Source organism: Patella vulgata, chromosome 5 (genome assembly GCF_932274485.2).
Source record: "Patella vulgata chromosome 5, xgPatVulg1.2, whole genome shotgun sequence".
NCBI classification, from domain to species: Eukaryota; Metazoa; Mollusca; class Gastropoda; family Patellidae; genus Patella; species Patella vulgata.
The window spans coordinates 52,426,555-52,450,247 of record NC_065883.2 but is presented as its reverse complement, the minus strand read 5'-3'; the positions used below and the strand labels follow the sequence as shown (position 1 = coordinate 52,450,247).

The following is a 23,693-nucleotide window of genomic DNA, read 5'->3' as shown; positions in this document are numbered from 1 at the left end:
ATGAGAGTGTTAAATTCTTTAAATTTTACGTCAGTTAATATAAACAAGGGCACTAATCTACTTAATTTACATGTTTTTAGCGAATGTGTTTGTTCCCATCCTCGGTAACCCGTCGTTAGTCACCTCGTCTTGGATTGCCGTCTACACTGTTGATCAGTATGTCCGTCTGTCACCCTCAATTTATTTTGCACATTTTTAAAAATAAATTTAAAAATGCATCACAAACACATTAGTGAGACATAGAATCCCTTTGAATGTCTTCAGAATTATTGCCCATGCGTATCAAATCAGTTAAATTTTGGACATAATGTGTCTTGTGTGGATATCTATGACACATCTTTCCTTGTCGGTCATTTTTTGCAATACTTTGGGCGATATTGAAAAAAGAAACGCTCACGTCGGTCCTTGTATGTTCTTGTCGGTGATAAGTAGGATCGTAAAATACCGATATCCTCGATAGGAACCACTAAGTATGTGTGCACCCACACCCATACACCCACACACACCCGCACACACACACACACACCCATGTGTGTGTGTGTGTGTGTGTGTGTGTGTGTGTGCATTGTTCGGTTTCGTTCATTATATCTTTAGATGTATATGCTTTGGATGGATTAGTTAAATGATGTATCTTTGTAAATGTAAAATTCTGACAAGGATGACAGGGCCATCTTTCGTGTTGATATCAGAATGATTTATTTAAATTATCTTAACGACCTATAGTGTATTAGTTTTTTAAAATAATTTACAGATTTCTTTTCCCACTTACTCAGTTTTGATATTTTTGTGTATTTTCAGATTACCACAGAATTTGGCCCTGATCGAAAATGCAGACCCGAAGAACTTTTAACAGTGGATACAACTACTAACGTCCTATATGAGTGATACATCGGACGACAGTGTTGATTCGGTTATTGCGGTGCATGATCCTCGACGCTTAAAAGCTGCTTTCCCTGTCGCTTCTGCATCACCACCAGTCCACACTTCTAAAAAAGCACAAACCCAAAGTGAATCTAAATTATCTTTAGTCCCAATAGAGACTGTTACACCTGAAAAACCACAAGCAAAGAGCCAAGATACCAAAACTAGCACAGATAAGCGCACTAAGCCAAAAGAAACCACCGCTACGGGCACAGCACAAAATAAAAACGACCATAACGTCAAACCTACAGCTTTATCAGAGACGCACATAAAAAATAAAAGCGATAACAAAGACAAAGAAAAAGGATCTAAGACACAAGAGTCATCCCAAAAAGAAAGTTCGCCCAATCAAACAGGAAAAGAAACTAACGAAAGCTCCACAGAAACAAAATCTGTAGATGGAAATAGCCAAGCGGTTTCGGATGTGAAACGTAAGCGTAAACGTCGGAAAAATAAACGTTCGAAAGAAAACTCCAATCAGCTTCAGTCGCCAGACCCCCCAAAACCTTTAAAAAATGTGATCGAATCTGTCATAGACGAGATAACTCAAGACAAACAAACCGCCCCAGATAAAGAAAGAGGAAAAGAGGGCGATAATAAAGACAAGAAAACAACGAATAAAAAAGATACACAGAAAACAAAACCCTTAAAGGTAGCAACAGGCACTAATACAAAACACGTAGGAACAGAAGATGTCACCAAACCGATAACGAAAGACCCACCAATCAAGGACGAAGCTACAAAATCTGATATGGGTAATAAATTTAGTAGCGAGAAACACAAGGGCAACAAGGACCATGATTGTCGAAAGAAAGATAAAGAATCCAAAAAGAAAAACAAAGGCAGTAAAAGTAAATCACCAACTAGTGACAAAGATTTGTCGGTGGATAATAGAAGCAGCATTGAAACAAACGATAGCTACTCGTCAGCTGCAACCCTTGTGGCCACAGCTAAAGCTGCTATCGGTAAAAGATCTCCAAAAAAGTCTCCTCGGGCAATACCTCGTTCCGGTGTCAGATTAAGAGATGCTATATCGTCCGATGATGAATCGTTTGCAAGTGCTGGATTCAGAACTCCCCAAGCAACAACACCATTATTGAAGCGGGCAGCTGACCCTACTTCACCGTCCCAGCGCCTACTAGAATTCGGGAGGAATATGGAAAGGGATATTACTGAAAAGTTCAGAAATATATCGCCATCTAGTGCTCATCCAAATAAGGACAATGCTGAAAAGTCAAAAAAGGGAAAACACGACAAAACTGGAAATTTTGATAGTCCATCTAGTTCAAAAGATACAAAAGAACCAACCGGGACATCGGCTTTACCGGACAAGCTCTTTTCGTCTTTACCAAAGCGTTGTAGCAAGGATGTTAACATCGAAACGGATAGCGACAGTTTTGGCATGTTTGAAAATACTGAACGACTGTATGCTTCACTCCCGAAAGACTATTACCCAATTGATGATAATTTAAGTGATGATGTTTTTATGAGTTGCATCGATTTAGCTGCAAATAGTCCAGACATTCCATTGCGATCTCAGAATTCACCTTCTAGAACCGCAGCACAAATGCACTCTAGTCCTGCTACTTCACGTAAAGATTTAAAACCATATCAACAAAAATCGCCGAAACCGCCACATAAGCAATCAACTTCACCTTTTCCGACGCATAAAACAACTGTGCAACAACCATCCTCAATCAGCCCCATAACCTCTAATTATTCACCAGAAGATGCGCCTAAAAATCCGACTAATCAAAGACGCTCACCAAAATCTCCAGGAACCTCGAAACGTTTACTTAATGAATGTTCCGAATCATCAAAGTTGCAGAGACATACACCAATGGAATGTTCGAAATCTCCAAAATCTCCTAGACACAAAAACTCGGATAAAGTAATCACACCGAATAACCCGATTAATGGGAATGCTACAAAATCTCCTGGTACCACACGCCGTCAAGCGTTGGAGGCTTCGAAATCCCCCACATCTAGTGCATCCCCAGCAGCACAACTTTCACCTAAATCACCAAACAGATCGAGACGCGTACCAACAAGGGATGATTCAAAATGCCTTACAACACAAGGACTAACAAGTCCCGATGTTATACCAAAAAAGAGCCCCACCACGGATCCCAAATCCCAAAAAGAGACAAGAAGGGTGAAAGAATCGAAACAAAAATCTGCAGAGGTTATCTACAGTAAAATTGACAAGACTAGCAAAGCTGAAAAATCAAATGCGATAGAAAAGGAAACTAAAACTGGAAATAATGTTGGGGTGTCGGATATTTCAACATGTGCAAAAGCTGTCGAAGAAAACACCCAAATCCAAGATAGCCCAAAGCCCTCGAAGCAAGAAAAGATACAAGCTGATGTCGAAAAGAAAGAGCATCTAAAATCAACTTATGATAACGTTCCCGATTCCGATGATAGCATGGTCTACTTTACTAGCAAAAACGACCCTGTTTTCTTTGAAGACAATTGTGTTTCAGAAGAAATAATAGCAACAGAGAAGACTCCAATGCATTATAAAGTAGAAGAACCAAGAAAATTTGGGATTGAAATCTTGAAACCTCCCGAGCAAGGTAAAATAGAATGCGTGCTTCTGGAAAGAGAACCCAACAATCCCTCGCCAATTATTCAACAGAATACTTCTGAACAAATCGGAGTAAACGAAAAGCACGGAAATGTCCCAGAAAAAGACCCGGTTGCTAAAATCATATCATCAACCGATAAATCTACTGGGCAGACAACTTTTACTACTAAACAATCTGCAAAGTCCCAAAACCCACCAAAGCAATTCACAAAAAATCCAGACATAGTTCCAGCATCTTCAAAATCACAGAATCAAGAATGCAAAATATCACGTAATCTGGATTTGGTTGAAGCATTACCAGTGTCACCGAATCAAAACCCAGTTCAGGCACCACCAAATCCGAGCATGGTTCAACCAACCCAAAAAACACAGAATCCAGACCTGATTCAGGCATCTCAAAGCTTACAAAATCTAGACTTGGTTCAGTCATCCCTAAAGGTACAAAGTCCAAACTTGGGCCAATTAGCAACTGGGTCAACTGAATATGAACAGGCAAGTAATCAGGGAACAATCACAGAACCAGGGCAACAGCTTACAAAACGTCAGATCCGTAGAAGAAACAAGAAAAAGAAACTAGGAAACCAAGGTAGTTTAGATAGCGGTTCAGAAGTCCCGTTAAGCCCTACACTGATCCCCACAACGGATTCTTTGTCAGCCACTGTACAGGAAACAAAGGAAACTCCAAACATTGAAATGGGGAATATAGAAAAAGTGGTGGAGCACACTGAAACTAAAATCTCAGTTGATAAGAAGAACGTAGACGCACGCCTATCTTTGCCCGAAAAAGACAACCAGCCCTTAAAAGAAGGGAGGGGAGAAACAATACCGAAATCCGATAAAAAAAATCTCCAAAATAAAGATAAGTGTGCAGTCGAATCTTGTATGCAGACAAACGTGTTTGGAACGGAAGATAATGCGTCTGAGTTACCTCCTGTGCTAGTTGAAAAGAAAGTCAGAATAAACTCAGATAAGGATAAAACTACCCATGTACCTCCTCCCAGTCCCATGGCGAGAGACAATTTGATGGAAATAACCGAAGAGGACGAAGAAAAAGAAGAGGCGGAGTGTAAATTATCAAATGAAAAGGACAACGATGTGCTTGTTTTCGGAGAGAGTGTTTTGAAACGTTTGTCGAGTCTTGTAGAATCACAAGGCGACAATAATGAACTCGAAAGGAGATTTCAGCATGATTTCGATGAAGACGAAGACGAAGAAATATGTGGTAAGCAAACTTGTTTAAGTGTGTTGGATGAAATATGTGATATGGGAGAAAAGTTTAAAAAAGAAAATGCATCCAATCAGAACGTAGAAAAAGACATCCCTTTAAAAGAAACTGTTAATGGCAATGAAGCAGATGTCTTACCAGCTTGTGCTAATTTAATCAGTGAAGGTATCCCAAAATCCAAAACCCAATCCCCCGTTCAAAAACGACCTAGTATACCGTGTGAATTGCAGTTAAAAGACTGTGAAAATCCAAAGACAGACTCCCTACCGTCTACACAAAACTCACTCGAGAACCAAAATTCGGAACCCAAGAGAGACTCCCAACAGATAACCGAAGTTATTAACTCCTATAGTGATGTCATTACTCCAACTAATTTATCAAATTTAGAAAATCTACCAAAGCCGGACACTTCAAATGTGATGTTAAATCCCACTGGATTAGTGCTAAAAGAGCTTCGTAGTTCAAGCGACGAAGAATTTCATTCTCCATTACGGAGATTTAGTGGCGATGAACTTAGGATTCCAGCAATAGAGGAGACCTTTAGTGAACTTATGTCCGTAAAGAATATTTTACAAGATATGGAGGATAAAACTCCAACGGCCGAGGTCCTACCGAAGTTTATCGGCCCAGAAGGAATAGCCTCGCCCCCAAGCTATTTGATAGGCAGTGGTCGTCGATCGCGCATGTCACCGGCCATAACAGAACGTACAGAATCCGAACTGGATATGTCCGAACAGCTTGATAATGTCAGCATAGGCACTGACAGCATGTATGCTGACGACGAAGACGACGGCTGTGAATTAATTTTTAATAAAACGTATACCGAGGATAAGGGTGCAGAGTGTTTAGTTAGCTGTACGTTTTACAATACGTCTCATGACTATGATAGTGATGAATTCTGGGCAGATAGTTCAGCTGCCGAGGACCATTATAAAGTTGTAGAGAGTTCCGCTAACGAAGCCTCGTGTACCTTCTATAAAGCCAGAAGTGAAATGCATGATATACAGCGTCATCTACAAGATCTACGACGCCAAATGGAACATTTACAGGAAGATGTTCAAACAACGACTTTAACACCTACATATTCTATGGGGTCTAGTGAATGGCGACCTATAACAGAATAAATCGAATCTGTTGTTTCTGATTATTTATTTGGAAGACTATTGTTCATCGCTAAACATTATAAATTGTAATCCACAAAGCGATAGAAATCAACTGGTTGTAGTGAGAATCGTAAAATTGTGATGGATTAACATTTATTTTCGTTCTAATGTCCAATTATTTTATAAGAACTGCTACGAGATTCTTACTTTTGGGGGTATTTATGCTCTCAGGTTTTGACCGGTTTAAGTTTTGTCTAGAACTTATCGGACTAATATTTCCAAAAACAAAACTGAGTGTTAAATTTGAAACGATTCAAACTTATTGCTTGGGTTTGATGCATGCATTACTAATACAAAATGACATCTAATTGAGAAGGGAAACCAGGTCCCAAATTGGCTTTTAATTTAACGTTTCAAACTTTATCTTGTTAAATTACTGACTAGCTGTGGGATATGCTATTTGACTTTATTGTGTTCACTTTAATTTCAGATAATTAGTTTAGGCACATGTTATATCTCGTTATGATATGAAAATGTGGTTCTTTGACGGAGACAATTGTTTGTCGAACATTGTTGCTGATTTGTAAACTGAATAATTGAAGGTTGGGGGGTTTATTTTCAAAGACTGAACATCTAAGGCAACGTCTAAAGGTTTTATTGAATTATTGTTTTTAAATACGAATGGTGTGCATTTCCTATAAAGGTTATGTTACACGATGCATGGGGGACTAATTATAAGATGTGTAAACCTACTTGTATGAGTAAATGACTACTAAACGATTTATAAATTAATAAAATTAATGTCCCCACGATGCGTGTTTCATAAATTATTAAATTAATTTTTATTTTAACTAAATTGAAAATGTTCCAAGAAAAAGCTAAGTAACCACAAAGCACAAGATTATTTGCCAAAGAATGTTTTCGACGTTTCCTTAGTCGCTCAGAAACCTCAAATTTGTTAGATTTTACGCATTTCATTTATGAGAGCATCCATGAAAGCGAAGATTTGATATTTTTTTTTTCTTCTAAAATAGATGGATTGGTAGTTTTCTCTTTTAAGTTTTGGTATGTTGTAGTGATGGTTGCATTAAGAAGGAATCACATTTCATGCATTTTATTAGCATATGTAAATATATTATTGCACTTGTCATGCACTTTGACACTTGGTCGTTTGCAGTTATACCATATGGATTAAACTATAAACAAAACTTGAACGCAAAAAACAAAATAATAATCAATTCTAATAAACAATCAATATCCAACTTCTGAATCATCAAAATTTTGTCCATATAAAACTGGTAGCACGTGCTCTTTAAGCATAATTGTCAATTTGTAAAAAAAATGCAAAAGAACATCTTTTAGCAATATAGTCAATACTTTTAACAAATACCTCTGTATATAACGCAGGTAGTTAATGGTAATAACTGATTGATATCTTAATAATAGTATTCAATACATGTATAAATAACCAATAAGTACAAACAAAGACCATTAAAATACGTTAATATGACAGTCATGTTATTTTCAAGTATTAAAGAAGGCAAGTCTCTAACTCAGTATCATCCACAGTCTTCGACATTGCAAATACGTCTTTGGTCAATTCTACATTGATGTTGTTATCTTACCGTGAAAAGATGGGCTTCGGATATCCAATATTTAAGACACAATGAAAATTTTAAAATTGGCACACGAATCGCGTGCCAGATACTTTCGAGTGCCAGATACTTTTGTAATGACGCGACTCGATGAACGAGGCTAAACATAACCTACAGGAGAATACTACCGCTGTAGACTGGAATAACCAGATGCCATAGACTGCCATTCAATTTGGACTCGTCGCATATGTCGCCGAATATAACTGATTAGAAATTATGATAAAAACAGAAACGATTGAATGTAAATTAGTTTATGTACATTCATAATACATTACTATATGCGTTGCGACCTATTTGTGTCCATTTCTAGGTGCCAAAGAATAGAGATTTGGCCCCTTTAACTATAGTAATGTATAAATATTGATTATAATATTAATATCTATTATTTTGTATCAAATCAGCTGTTACCTATCTATAGATATGTTAGCTCGGGATGAATGCCGATCTTTAGCTAGACATTATAATATTTGAGTATTTTTGTTTTTATTATAATTGTTTAGTGCTGTAAGTTTATTTAATATGTAAATAAATGGTTTTATAAAGCGTTTCAATGTATATTTACGAAGTGGGCAAAATGGTAACGTGTGCAGTGCAATGGAGAGTAACATCTATTTCTAAAATTCAAAGGGGTATGTTATATTTACGCGCGTATGGAATTACGCCCCTTCATCAAGTAGAACATCCCTGTGAAACGAAAGACGTAGACGGCCTTTACTTCAAAGTCATGAAACTAATTATTTAAACAATCCTACGTTCACTTGATTTTTCGAAAAAACAATCTGAACCCTTTTAAATTCTGTAAGTGGCATTTAGTAATTGAACGGTATGCTACAAACAACGCGAAGGTTCGTCTTTCTACTACTATAAAACGAATAGTTTTCAGCACTCTCGGTTACATTTCATATTACTTTAAGACGACCACGCAAACCTGTGTATATCCGATTTCATATTGTCCAATAAGTATATAGTAATCAGTGCTAAATCTATTTATGTATATACATTTCATATTAATAGTTTGTGCTGAAGGATTCCAATAGACCCTCTTTATAAATAACGTTCATCTTTACTAAAGGCGCACCCTTTGCCTCTACCTGGTGGGGGGAAGTCGAACTCAAAATCGTAGGCTCATGCTAATTTGTCCATCTGTCCCTAGCTCTCTGTTGTGGGCTGAAAATACCGTCTTGGTATCACAAGATTTAAATTTAAAGATAAAGATGTTAATTAGATACAAGTAGAAACTTGTGTTATTTCGAACTAACGAGATCGTTGGTAGAAGGTGAAACTCATGGACAGTAGATTAATTTATTGCTCTACACGGTTTAATATATAATTAAATCGCTTAAAGAGACATTTATTTTACATAATCGTCAAATTCTGGTTTGAAAATACGATGACATCGAATAACCTTAATCCTAAAGGATAATGTTGTCCACCAGTTTTACATAGATTAAACAGATTCCAACTATAAGTACAGATCTATACTGTGGTTGAACCGTAATGCCTACCCGCAAGTTCCGGGTGAGACTATATATTGTCTTCTTCAGAAGACGAGGAGTTGTAAAATGGAACTGAAAGGATGTCAGTTCGAACCTGAATATCCAAACCAAGAAAGTATTTTTTATTCACATGGATACCATGACCAGACATTCTCGACAACATGTTCATGTGGATATTATTGTTAAAATGAATGAAATCGTGTAAACCAAACAGCCTTTTCACTCACCATCTTCTATTTTCGCCACACTAATGCCGGGAGTTTCCTTTGCCTTTTTACGATGGCGCCTTACTAGTGGTTCCATTGATAAAATTAAAGCAGTAACAAAGGCAGTAGCACCGAGAAACTGATAGGCAGCAACATAGCTCCCTGTCACATCCCGTAATAGACCTGAAAATAATATTTTGAATTTTAAAAGCCATATAAAATTGGAATAATATTAATAAAATCCTGATATAGTATAGCGGTTGCCTGTCGGGTTATCGTGTCTATTCCGGTATCCTGTATGAGATATTATAAACGGTAAACCTCTTTGATCTTTGGGGTATATTCTATGCCCGGAATAACTTGCGGTCTGAAAGTTTGGATATATACAGGGAAATTTGGGGTTATTCTTCTGAAAGTTTTTCTTTAAACCTGTAACAGGTTATTCTTCCAGGGTTATTTTTCCATAAGAAAACAGATATAAGGATTTTCTTACGAGAATTCTGGGATATTCCCATTTTGCGTACATGTAAACATAGACGGTTTATAAGAAAGAAAGACTTCAGAAAATAATCTGGACAGAAAAGCCCCGTCCTTCCGGCCTCGCTTTTTCTTTTCTCGGGTTATTTTCTTCAGTCTTTATTTCCCCAGCATAACCACAGTCTCGTACTTTATCCTACACCTATAACCTAATTGGAAATGGTAATATGTATGAGTGCAAACTAAATGAAACAGAGCACTGCGGTAAATTGATAAAACACGTAATATACCCCTATCCCTTCATGTTAAGATTATCGCATAAGAGTTTGATTACGAGAGAGAGACGAGAGAGAGAGAGTTTAACGTCAACTCGACACAAACTAGGTCATTTTGGGACTAACACATGGTTCAATTTTATTTCAATAATTCGCTTGCGCGTAGAGGACCCGGAGAAAACCCACGAGGTTGGACAGGCGACCCTACTCCTTGTCACGTACAACCAGGGAATAAAAACCCCGTCAGTTGACTGAATGACAGACGTATGATACAGCGCGCACATGCTAACCATTCGGCCATCCAACCCCTCTTGATTACTAGCAATACGTATATAAATAAAAAATAACTGAAAACAACATGATTACTTGTAGGTAATCGAGGGATCGAAAGAATGTAAAACTTGCTATGATGTATTTGATAAAATCATTCTTCGTTACCTTTTAATGCAAATTCCTTGCGTTATTGTGTCACCTTGGGGAGATTTGTTAAACTTACCTAATAATGGAAACATTGTTACGCTAGATATTCCACCATACAGCTGCACAAAACCTAACACAGGACTTAATTTAGCTAATCCCACTATATCTATCAATATGACAGTTAATAACGCAAAATAAGCACCAGAAAATAACCCCATTAATACTGTAAACACCACAAGCCGGGGAAAATCGGTACAAAATTCAACAAATTGAAAAGAAACCCCGAGAATAATCAAAGATATAATCACAATATTCTGTTTTCTTATCCAGTTTTTATCAGCTATTATTCCAATGATAAATCTACTACAGAGATCAACTGCTGCTAACACCATGAGGAGGTTGGAGGATTGAGTACTGTGCAGACCCATCTCTTTATTTAGAGGCGGTAATAAAACGCCACCGGTACCAACTGAAAATGGTCCAAAGAATGTAAAAGCTGATATGATCAGAAAACGACAGTCTTGGAATAATCTGAAGTCAAACACTTTGATGAGCTTTAGAAAAAGTCCTGGAATGGATTTGGTTACTATTTCACTCGAATCCTTTTCCTGGTCCACGATCCTTCGATTTTGAACATTTAATTGTAACACACTATCTAAGAGTATAACTTTGTTAATATGAGAAACACTGGCCGATTTATAAATAGAATTGTCCAAATTTTTATCTAAAGGAAATCTTTTATCGACAACAATATTATTTTCGCTGTTGCTTAATATTTTGGGTGCCATAAAGGTTGAGCTGCCGGCAACAGGATTTAAGCCATAAAAAGAACCAATATCCGCCACTGCGAGTGTAGCATCAATGGTGTCAGTTTCAGAGCGTTCCTCATCTTTTTGCATTTCTTCAGGATTTAACGGACGAAATAAACAAGCAAATGGAATAATATTAAACATTAGACCACCGTATATTAATAAAGCTCCACTATAACCTTCTGTATCAAGTAGATAGTTTAACATAGGGGCAAACAGCATACCGCCTAAACTTGATCCACACGTGGCAAAAGCGGTGGCAAATGAACGGTATTTATTAAAATATTGACCTAATATTACAAAGGTTGGACTGAATACCATTCCATGAGCAGCACCTGAAAAATTCAAATTAGAGGAGGTTAGCATTCACTTATTACAAATTATGTTGTTTTGGGAATCAAATAATTGGGGAAACCCATGAGGTTGCCATACGACCCTACTCATAATACTTGAATAGATGACGGACTGTATGATCAACAGCCTCCACCGCCCCCACAAGCTAACAACAAGACTTGCTTCATCAACTCCTCGAATCGTTATGGTTATACGTATTTTTTTATGTTAATCTACTTAGAGTGTCGAGACAAACAAATGTTTCGACACATTCCGTGGAATAAAAAATGCATAAAAAAAATCAGTTATATGTGTGACGTGGTACCAGGAGTTTTAGAATTGGTGCGCATGTTCGGACTCGTGCGGACTGAGTTAAATGAGAGTTATTGTCTATCAAATAAAGCTACATTTCATTTGGAGACTAACTTGTTCTATATTTAGTACGGTAACAAGAAACCCACTAGGTTAGGATCAACACCATTACTGGTGACAGGACGAAATCTACAACGGAATGGTCTAGCACAACCCAAACCACCCAAAGTCATTATTAGATTAACCCCCGATACATTGTTACGTTTATCTCATTAGCAGAAGCAGACTGAAAACCCCCAGTAGGTGAAGTAGGCATCGATTGTCATAATTAATATGTGAATTCATAATGTCCGTTTTAGTTAAGCATCGTGGAAATATAAGCAAAGCGTTTCCATAAGAGCAGACTGGTATGTCCCCATGTCAATTTAAGCAGGAGGTATTTTTTTTTTATATATTTCCGATTGAATTACACTTCCCAGTCTACATATAACACGTGTTCGTGACTCTACGATCATGTCGTCCACGGAGTGGTTACATAAAGTGATAATGTAATACAAGCCTTTATATAATATAATAACATATATATATGTCAACCAAATGTCAGCTCTCACGGTGGAGATTTCGGGCGTTCGTCGGTCATGGTTAAATTGGACACGTGATATTACCGGTCTTGTCCTTGAAAGACAAACTTTTGACCTTTTGATGAACTTATATTCTATACATGAACTCTAGTGTATATTAATATTATATATTAATATACACTACAGTTCATGTATAGAAATACTATTTTCCAAGGACTATTTAACAAAGAAAACTTTAAATATTTCTGATATGACCTCTCTTAATTTCATATATTCAGAAATGCAAGGAAATAAAGTATTTTCAATGAGCGTAGGTAGGTTTGCCAGACTGCGAATAAAATCTCACCAGGGGTGTTTAGATGGTTACAATGAGAGGGTGGGATAGAGGAAGTAGATGGGGTGATGGGGCGAGCCGAATACCATCCAATCCGAAAACAACCTTTGTAGAGCGCTTACGGCATTTCAGTGACAGTGGCTAAACCTCCACTAAACACAATCTGATTAATCAAAAACACACTTTTATGGATAACAATTACTATGGTTTATTTCACAGCGACGTTTCAACAAGGTTTCACAAGTCGTTATCAAGCATATACACGATTTGTGTATAATAATGCTTGATAACGACTTGTGAAACCTTGTTGAAACGTCGCTGTGAAAAAACCCATACTAATTGTTATCCATAAAAGTGTGTTTTCGATTATGTTCCAATTACTAAATGCCATTCAAAGAATACAATCTGATTAAAATCCAGATCTATACTTCGTTTCGTTTTATTTTTACTTTCGATGGCCTACACTACATGATTAAAATGCAGACCTATATTTCGTCTCGTTTTTTATATTTTCGATGGCCTACACAACATGAAGATCTGACCAGTTGTTTTGGGGGGGTCGCGTCAGAGGTCATAAATGCGGCTTTTGATCCCATGACGTCATACATTTGATTAACCAATCAGCATTGATGTTTATAGTGGATTACCCACAGTTCCGTGCATCTCACGCTTAATGTTCGCCGTAACAAACCGTTTCATTGGCTAATCCCTCACATCATCCAGAACACGTCAATGATAACAACTCTTCAAGATCCAAGTGTAGTAAAGACAAGTAAAACGAAATTTTGAACTATAAAAAACGAAACGAAATAGGATCTACGTTTTAAACAGATTGCACGAAACACTGATATACTCTGAATTTCTATGATGTTCCTCTGAATAGTCCAGAAAGTTTTAAACTATATCACTCCAAATCTGACGTGCCCAACGTTTATAAACCAACGTGATAAGGCAATGGATGTGTGTAAAATAGAGGCGTGATTCATAAATTGGACATGGTCCCCAGTAAGATGGAAGGTTGGGCGTTTAAAATATGTTTTGCAACAGGGACAATGATTTTAAAGGGCTGAAATTTCTGCTAAATATCATGATTTCCACGTACCTGCTAATATACACTCTGTCAGTATAACATAAGTTATGTCAGGTGCAAACACTTTTAAAATAACATTGATACCATAAATAAATCCCCCTACAGCTACTACTGATCGAACAGTTATAAATTCTAATATAATATTATGTACCAATAGAGCTGTAATATAAATACTAATATAAATACTAATATAATATTATGTACCAATAAAGTTATAAATTATACTCATATAACACCATTACCATTACTGATATAAATGCTAATGTAATATCATGCTTTGGTCCAATAAAGATATAATATTAAAATATTAATACAAACAACGCTATAGTCTGACCGACTATTGGCTTTAACCTTTAGGAGACATTATTAACCTGGCCTTATAAATGACAAGACGGATCATCTATTCAAATGCAAAGGTGACAATTTACTCAAATGGGATAAAACGTGTATAGTTACGCCGTTGGAAATGTCACTAGTTAGTAATAAATGGCAGAAGAAATTAGACCCTTGATTTTCAACCAAGAGCCAAGAAATGAAAGAAAAAACCTTCCTACTTAATTAATACCTCCTACTTAATTACTGGGATAAATTAATATGCATTGACATTTATTGAAAATCTATAAAATACTATATCAAAATTACAATTGCACACAGACACGATAACATAAATATGGAATCATATGTTCCGTGTGATGTGGCATAGTTAATACGTGTATTTCATTTCCATTCAGTTGTAAATTATTTGAATAAAACAATATTGTGTACGGATGACAGGTTAACTAAAGGAGTTTCCTATAGCGCTCTTGTGTATGACAGTTCAGCTAAAATAAATGTTCAATATTTGCACAGAAAATATATGTGAGCATATTCTTCGTGATGAAAACCAATGGGGTGGGGTAAATTTCGACAGCTACAGTCAGCACAGTTATGAAATCCGTTTGTAAGTGTTACGAAATGTTTGTTTTGTAGAATATAGGTTGGTAACATGGTTAATATTATACTGTTACCTGTTATAGATTGTACTCCACTTCTAAACCCCATAGTTAAAGCTGTCGTCGCTGCAGATGTCTCAAATCTTTCTCGGTATTCCACAAATAAAATTCCAAACGTTCTTATATAACCCATACATATGGTATTGGTCATGAAACATGCTGAAAACCCCAAAAACAAATCAACAAAATTCTAAGCATTAAGAAGTATTTGGATTGGTCGATCATGGAATTTTACAAAGTTAACTTCTGTTTCCTACCTTAAACACACATTAGGCCCATGCAAGAGCTAAATCTGCCTATTGTAGGGAAATGTTATCTAAATTTATAATTAGACATCAATTAATTCATCCAGACCATAATCAACTCTCGATCCGATCTGCTTCTGAACGCTCATTGATGATTAAATCATAGAGTTGCCAGGCAACGAAACATACGCTCTCCGCAGCTAAATCGTCCGGGCGGTCGACAAGGGTTGTTGCATATTTATTCTTTTATAGGTAATTGGGGGCCTTTACAAGACAGTTCCATTCAGATCAGATTATAATTTTTGTCGTTTGAGGGTTCACAAGGTTCTACAAACTGAAACAAGTGCCTCAACTCTGGAAGTAGTCTACAGAAATTGTTGAAATTTGACAGGCTTTTTCATTTAACTAATTTAAATAATGCACATAAATGTCATACAGATGGATGATCACTTTGGTCATTCAAACGTTCACAAGGTTCATAAAGTAAAACAAGGGACATAACTCTAGAATTTATTGACAGAAATTGCTAAAATTCAATAGATCTCTGTTTCACAAATTTAAATGATTCATATAAATTTCATACATATTGGATGATAACTTTCATCAATCGAGCATTAACAAGGTTGAACAAAGTGAAACAAGGGCCATAACTCTAAAAGTAATTATTGTAAATTGCTGAAATTCAATAGGCTTCGTGGTTTCACTACGTTAAATAATGCATATCAATTTCACAAAGATCGGATGATAACTTTCGGCATTAGAGCGTTCACAAGGTTCAATAAAGTGAAACGAGCCATAATTCTAGACGTAATACACGGAAATTGCTGAAATTCAATAGGATTGGTTTTTTTTACTAACTTAAACGGCACATATAAATTTCATACAGATCGGCAGATAACTTTAGAGGTTAGAGCGTTCACAAAGTGCAAAAAAGTGAAACAAGGGCCATAACTTTAGAAGTAATAATGGAAATTGCTGAAATTCAATAGGGTAAATTTCATACAGATCGGCAGATAACTTTTGACGTTAGAGCCTTCCCAGGATGCAACAAAGTGAAACAAGGGCCATAATTCTAGCAGTAATTGACGGAAATTGCTGAATTCAATAGGCTTCTTCGTTTCACTAATTTGAATCATGCATATAAATTTCACAAAGATCGGGTGATAACTTTTGGACGGACGGGCGGGCGGACCGACGGACGGACGGGGACGACGGCAATATACGTCCACATTTCCATGTGGGCGTATAAAAATTGGATAGTCTTGACTATGTTTTTTTTATCATACCGACTTTAGTAATGAGGCTAAGCCTAAAATTCAATCACTAAATTCTCGGTTCAGAATGGACCAGTTTGACTGAAATTTTCAGCAAATTCCCTTTACATTATCTAGTTTTTAACTATTATAGTGAGAACTGCCAGCTCTTTATCTAATCTCCCATAATGTATCTTTACATTCTAAGTACAAACGTTATATGCACGACGGTTTAAATTTTATTATGAAAGACACTTTCTGCTGTTCTATACCTTATTCTGGGACTGGGCAAGAGTATATGCATTATTATTTTCACAAAAAAAAAATCCAACAGTACAGACAATACAAATAAATGTATATTCAACTGAAATGACCGTATTAAAATTTGAGAAAGTGATGATAGTGGATATTCGGAATACAAACTGTTACAATGTAATATGTCGTTAGTTCGACCCAACGATGTCTATTGGCAAGGGTTAGGGTCGTATGCCAATGAACGCAATAAAAATATAAAATGCTAGTCCGGAAATGATTTAGTTGTGTTGAGTGGTTTTGATGATTAACTTTTCATTATATCTAAAGCAAGGAACATTGTATGTCGAAAGATACTTAAGTGTAATCGATTGAATAGTCAGTAATAAAATGCACATTCAAACAATACAATTTTGTTGTGGTTTTTTTTCTTACAATATAAAAAAACAAAACAATTAAAGCCATTAAGAAATTCTTACCAAACATAATAACCCATGCCCAACCATGATCTATAGGTGATTCCTTTCCTTTATCAACTTTACAATTATCATCAATTAGCGGCGAACTTTTGTTGATGTTTTGTCCCTCCATTGGTAGCATCACTGGTCTAATAATAGATAGAGAAACTGGTTCAGTGTGTATATAAACAACACAACGTTTAACTTCCCTTCTAGCGTAGCGTATTCTCGAATCAGTATCACACAGTTGGCTTGTGGGCAATTAGAATAGGTTTAGTTATATACTTGTGTATTCTAATTATGTTAACATATTCTAAGATCATACTTAATATCCGACAGCTTATCTATAAAGAAATGCGTTCATGTTAATATCGTCAAGCCTACGGTTAGGGTATGCTGTATTTAAAGACAAATATTTAAAGAGATATAATCACTAGAAAACATATTTCATTTTAGCAAGGTTCTTCTTTTTTTTTGTTTATTGTATTTTGTTTTGTGTCTGACGAATGCATCGGGTGACCGTGTAAACCAAGTCATTTTTGTCACAGAATTTCTAATACGATATCTAAAACAAATCCCTGGTTTCCTATAGAGATTCCGTGTAGAAATACTACCACTGCCACTACTAAGTAAAGTTCATCCGTGTCTTTAAACCATCTACAAATGGAACATTTTACCATGATACACCCGCATGTCATACCTCGAAACTATTATTAGGGAAGTGTATACAGGAGTCACGTGTATGTTTGACCTATATGTAGGTTATAACTTCTTACTTACTTTTTACTTACGCTCTATCACTAACCGTCGTGGAAGGCCGAATGTTTAGCACATGCGCGTTGCGCTGTATCATACGGTCTGTCATTGAGTCAACTGGCGGGGTTTCGAATCCCCGGTTGTACGTGGCAAAGAGTAGGGTCGCCTGTCCAACCTCGTGGGTTTTCTCCGGGTCCTCCGGTTTCCTCCCACTGCTAAAGACCCCTACGCGCAAGCGAATTATTGAAATAAAATTGAACCATGTGTTAGTCCCGAAATGACCTAGTTTGTGTCGAGTGGACGTTAAACCCCATTTCTCTCTCTCTCTCTCTCACTAACCGTCGTATATTGACTTGAATTGAAAAAAGGGCCATATCGGCATTATCAGAATTCTAGCCTACTACCAAACAGAGCCTCGTCTAAGGATTTGGTCGTGCGCGGCAATGTCGGTACCTATTTTTCTTTTTCTTTGTATAGTCATATTGAGGCCATCAATTACCTTAATTGGAATTTACTTCTGTAACGTGGGACGTTTCAACGACTTAACATAATAATATATTATGCAAGAGCTAAATCTGTCTATTGCAGGTCTTTCTTTAGGCCTGAAATGTTATCTAAATTATTAATTAGACAATTAATTAACCTATCCAGACCATAATCAACTCTAGATGGCATCGCTAGCCTGTGATCTTTAGTAGATTATGAGCCGATTTACTGCATAACTTTCCTTCACGATTTAACGATTAAATGGATAACCGAGACTATGTTGTGTATCGTACTGACTTTAGTAATGATGATCAAGTTTAGCGGAAATTTAAACCGCTTAGTTCTCGGTTCATAGTGGATCAATTTGAATGAAATTTTCAGCAAATTGCTTTTACATTATCTAGTTTTTAACTATTATAGTGAGAACTGTCAACTCGTTATCGAATCTCCCATAATATATCTTTAACAGTCTGTGATAAAATATAAGCATTGGTATCTACAATGGGTATAATCCTACGTGGAAATCATATTAATGTTTATGGGTAACCCTATATGAATACCCTGCACTGTTCTGGGGCTCCATGGGCTTTTATGTCGAGGGAAAAATCTGACTTACCTTTCCAATGTCTAAACACTTATTTCATCAAACAAAATGAAGTTTAAACGACGTACGTTTTTACACTGCTTTACGGGGCTCCGTACTAAATAATATATAATTCTTTTAAATTGGTCTTCTGTCATGTTGCCCATGTAATGATAAATCTCTCATAGAGCAAACATTCATTTTCTTAAAAGAAAAAATCAAATATTTACCCCACAACAACCGTTTAATACAAGGTTGAATGTATATATCGGCTCTACCCAGTTTTGGGATGGCATAATTTCGATCAGCATATAAAAGAAAAGCCCCAGATGTCACAGGATATACTTTGAAACACGTAGGTTGAACTGCAAAGCAATTGCCTATTGACCGTACTTGAAAGTTGCTATAAGTCTTGTTCACAACCCGCCGTACGTGTTTTGATACGCACGGGACGAAGGGTTTGGTGGCTCGCAGACCAGCCGCAAGAAACTGGGCGAAAGGTTTGTAAATGGTACGGGCACACTACTTGTCATGTACAGACTGTACCTCTGACTTATTCAAAGCGTGGGAAAACACACCTGAAGCAATCGCCTCAGAAACCCCTCTCTGGCCATTGCTGGATCGGCTTCTGATACTTGAGTTTTTGAGGGAGTGTGTCTATTGTTCCCGTTCAATCAAATCTATCCCAAGTACAGCAACATGACAGCCCTTCGTTTAATCTGGGATCTTCCCTAAAATTTTGGACAATGATTTAAGGTATTATAAACGGGGAAAGTATTGTTTACACTGTATTCGTTTTGATAGCCTCGTTTGTCACGCAATTAGTTTTTCTGCAATATTCTGTTATGCACTGGTTAATTGGGAATAATAAAATCGCGAGTCATGACGTAACGTTATGTAAACATATTTTGGAGCTCTGTTTAAAGCGTAATGATATTGTTACGCAGTTAGTTATTGGTTGTTAATCGGACTATTGCCCAGTCATAATTTGGAACAGAAATTTGCTTCCATTACAGCAGTGTTAAGTGGGATTAACTCTAATCAAACGAAACACTGCATGGTTTCAACTGCAGTTTCGTCAGGAAGCATCTCCATGAGTATGCCAGAATGTCAAATGTTCTCAACAACATGGCGTGCGTGGAATGTGCGGTAGTTGAAAATAAGCTGGGGTCTTGTCATCCCACGAAGGCTGTATGGCTTCATCATCGAAGTTCGCAATGGGAGGGAGAGGGGCGTCATCTCCCACTAAAAAGTAGGGAATGGCCCTGTCATCCCAGGGTAATGGTTCTGGAGGAAGACCACAAAGTGGTCAATTACCAGGGCTTGATCTGTTGAAGACCTCCACAGTCCGACGCCAACCCATTGGCACCAACACACGTCCACAAGACCTTGTATTCCTCATCTACAAGACCCAAGAGTATTGTCGAAAAAGAATCCTTTTAATTGTCGTACTCTGACCCACACTTATCGTGCATCTTAATACAGATGTGTTTCCGTCAATGACTCCTTCACAATGGTGATAGTTTTACTGGTGGAAAAATTAGCTGCCACCTCCAGCCATATGTCGGCAGTCTCAGGGATGCTAGATAGTTCATCTCTGCATTCGTCGTATATAACACGACACACCTCAGATACAAAAATGCAAATGGTATTTGATGCCACACGAAATGACAACTCAAGTGACTTGTAACTATTCCCTGTAGCCAGGAATCTTATGGTAATAGCCAGTTTGAGTCCGAGCTCAAGTGGGAGGCGGCTTCTTGGACCCTTGGTAATGGTGGTTGTCACATGTCTGAAGGCATCCGCATGTACGTCACAAAGTCTTTTCGCTACTCCCTCTTAAGCTCTTGAATAGGTTGTGATTCTGACCGAAAAGTCACGGCCGTTCAATCCATTGGCGTACCCACCACCGCCCTTGTCGTATCGCGTTTCGACGTCGATATTCTTGTATTAGCAGGGACAATATGGCCCCATGCCCTTCCTTCGCTTCTAAAGTTCAACAACCTTAGTCGTGTTTGTATTTGTGCTTTCTGCAGCCATACGTGCTAGACAATCTCCCATGTATATCGTGCAGGTGTTGTGCACCGATTGCACACCAGGCACAGAGGTTGTATGTAAGATGTATACTCCTGACTCGCGGGGCAGTAAGTCGGGAGTACTTGTGTAGTCCAATTCACATCACCCGTACAAAGACCGTGCGCCTGAAGTTGTCTTGCTGTCATCTTAAAGCACCTATTAGCAATGCTTCTCACTTGATGCACGCCTACTACAGAAGTACGGACCTCGTATACGTACTGTATGCGTTCGTGATTTTTCGTAAACTGCCCGTAGTAGGACGTACGGCGGGTTTTGAGCTAGGCTTAACTCGGATAAGAAATTTTTACATTTCATTTCATACCAGTTTTTTTTTAAATCTAGTAAAACTAACCTGGCTACAACCTTTTGTATAACATCGCCATTCTACCAATCGACTTATACTATTACTGAATTATAAATCGATATTTAAAAAGCGGTGGCCTAGTTTGTAGATGAATAAACACAATAAGCGTAATATATAGGTTGTGATACCGTGTGTGTATTTCATTTTTCTTGTACTACATAGTACATGGAAGGGACAACACAAAAAACGAACAATAGAAAATGGGAAATAGAACAATAAATGACCCCTTTTCTTCCGCATATTAATTACTTTTACATGTACATGTAAATATAGATATTATAGATCGTTTTATTTTTAGTGAAGATTGATAAAAGTTTATTGGGTCTAAGAAGTTCGTAGAATTTGGGATTAGCACAGACACTCTTCATCTGGTCACTCAGGGTCACCACTATTCAAGGCGAAAATTAATTTTTAAAGAAAGGAACATCTTTAAACTGCCTGTACATATAAAATCTACCATTATAACGTTACGCATCAGTCTCCCCTATGCCATAATTTCGCGGGAAACGCGATCTGGACGATTAAATAAAGACATTGTAGAGTATATTTCATTTGCAAAGGCTCGTTTAGCAGTTCGATCATGCCCCGGGACCAAGAAATTGCCTCTGGGATGTCAATTAAATATTTGATTCAATACTTGAATTTAAATAAATTCGGACAAAGGGCCGAGGCTATTTACAACAATCCTCCGTATCAACTTTATGAAAGTGTAAGTGAAGAATTATAAATGACAAGTCTATAACGAAGTTGATTTAAAAGAATATAGTATTTAACGGTGTCAAAAGCAGCAGTTAAATCTAAAACAAGTAATAAAATGCCGTGATGAATATGAACTGAAAGTAAAATGTAATACGAACAAGTATTAAGACAGTCATAGTTACTGAAACTTTTTATAAGCAATCTGGAATTGTTCATTGCAGATTGCAGCTGGGCGGCAAGACAATTTCTCAAATATTTTCGAAATATAACTGGGGCTGGAGATTGGCCTATAGTTTTTATTTAGAACATGACAATCAGGAATTGGCCAAAGAAATTACAGCAGCAATCTAAAACATAGCTGGAACAGTATCAGAAGATATACACCGATTTAATAATGTTAGTAAGAACATGAGTGGGTAGAGGTCCGGCCGACTACACGATTTAGAAGGGGCAGCTTTTATCAGGTTACAGATTTAGAAACATGACGAAAGTTTGAAAATACAACAGAGTTATCGTAACCATGAGGATCGATGTCAACACAAGTGTTGGATTTACTGAGTTATTTTCTGATTTTATATATTTGATTGTGAAAGAATGATGAGAATGGGGTCTATCACTCCCTGAAAGAATTTTATAATCGCAATTTAAAATCCTGCCAAATAAATATTTCTGTTTCTTGCTACTGTTTTCATATGTCTCATAACAGAATTTGGATTTTTCTTCCTCTATCAACATTTTCCATGTGTAATACTAATTCCATATATATACTATAGGGGTTATTAAATAACCTCTATAATATATATTTGGTATTAGTATATGGTATTAGAATTTTAAGTTCTCTGAATGGTGCTCTACTTAATGTATGGAAAACAATTACCTACAGGTGGGTGACAATGAGAACTGGGCTAATTAAGTACCTTGCATTATTCTACAACTTTCTTAGACTAACTCACTGACAGTTCTGCCACCATCCAAACATCTGGTATAGTACAGATTAGTCCAATTTTAGAAAATAGGGTTGACGTAAGAGTGTGCCCAAATGAAGCACTTACCCAGATAGATGAAGTATTTAAACGTTTTATATAAATTAAAGAGCGCGATTAAATTTGCTTCAGACACCATTCGGTGTTCCTGTGGAGGACACCATACGGCGTTCCCAGAGGGACGTTCAACCGTCTCGGTTTAGAGGCCGGGATAGACATTTTTTGAGACCTGGCTAGAGACATCATGTATATCTATCTTGCCATCTTTAATACTCTAAGGTATAATCAGACATCATGTCCCCTGCAAGTACGAATAGAAAGACATACCTCTAACGTGTGTGTAGTTTCCAGTATATATCCTTTGTATTATGGATGTTATAAAGACATACAAACATAGTTATAACAACACAGTGTTCCAGAGTTAATTGATCATTAATTAAAAAGGTACACAAGTCTTGATTGGATACAGTGGCACACGACAGTGTCACCTTGTTCTTTTTGACGGTCGCGACCAGGACAGTGTCACACATTAACATTTTCTGACAATTTGATCTAATCAAAATCTGAGCCTGTAATCCCGCTCTTCGGTTTTTCTGTTTTCAAATAGTGCAATGTTCTATTAATGTTGAAATAAATTAGTCAGGTAAAATATAAAACGAAATATGTTTATACGAATAAAATACATACATTACTGTATTACATTCTTCAACCGCTCTTAA

The 23,693-nt window shown here is 37.0% G+C and overlaps 2 protein-coding genes across 4 annotated transcripts in view; one reads left to right on the top strand and one right to left on the bottom strand.

The window, feature by feature from the left end:
- LOC126822773 (mucin-2) overlaps positions 1-8,039 on the top strand; it is a 12,544-nt gene extending 4,505 nt beyond the window's left edge. For both annotated transcript variants that reach the window (XM_050551818.2, XM_050551819.2), the window contains exon 2: positions 799-8,039. In XM_050551818.2, the coding sequence (XP_050407775.2) occupies positions 878-5,860 (4,983 nt within the window). In that variant the 5' untranslated portion in view covers positions 799-877 and the 3' untranslated portion in view covers positions 5,861-8,039. The remainder of the gene's footprint in view (positions 1-798) is intronic.
- LOC126822774 (monocarboxylate transporter 9) lies at positions 7,622-23,693 on the bottom strand. 2 transcript variants are annotated; one of them, XM_050551821.2, is made up of 6 exons: positions 23,662-23,693; positions 17,049-17,176; positions 14,835-14,978; positions 13,840-13,986; positions 10,445-11,512; positions 7,622-9,379 (listed from the first exon to the last, which is right to left on the bottom strand). In XM_050551821.2, the coding sequence occupies exons 2-6, from the start codon at positions 17,167-17,169 to the stop codon at positions 9,210-9,212; spliced, it is 1,650 nt and encodes a 549-aa protein (XP_050407778.2). In that variant the 5' UTR covers positions 17,170-17,176; positions 23,662-23,693; the 3' UTR covers positions 7,622-9,209. The 2 variants fall into 2 exon arrangements, with proteins under 2 accessions (XP_050407778.2, XP_050407777.2); XM_050551820.2 differs by lacking the exon at positions 23,662-23,693 and adding an exon at positions 18,886-19,038.

What these genes read in the sequence shown, in the direction of transcription:
- LOC126822774 (XM_050551821.2), bottom strand. Translation starts at nt 17,169, where the DNA reads ATGCTACCAATGGAGGGACAAAACATCAACAAAAGTTCGCCGCTAATT. An exon ending in GGCATGGGTTATTATGTTTG is followed by an intron (nt 14,979 to 17,048) that starts GTAAGAATTTCT and finishes TGGGGTTTTCAG; the next exon opens with CATGTTTCATGACCAATACC. An exon ending in GACAGAGTGTATATTAGCAG is followed by an intron (nt 11,513 to 13,839) that starts GTACGTGGAAAT and finishes TGAATTTTTCAG; the next exon opens with GTGCTGCTCATGGAATGGTA.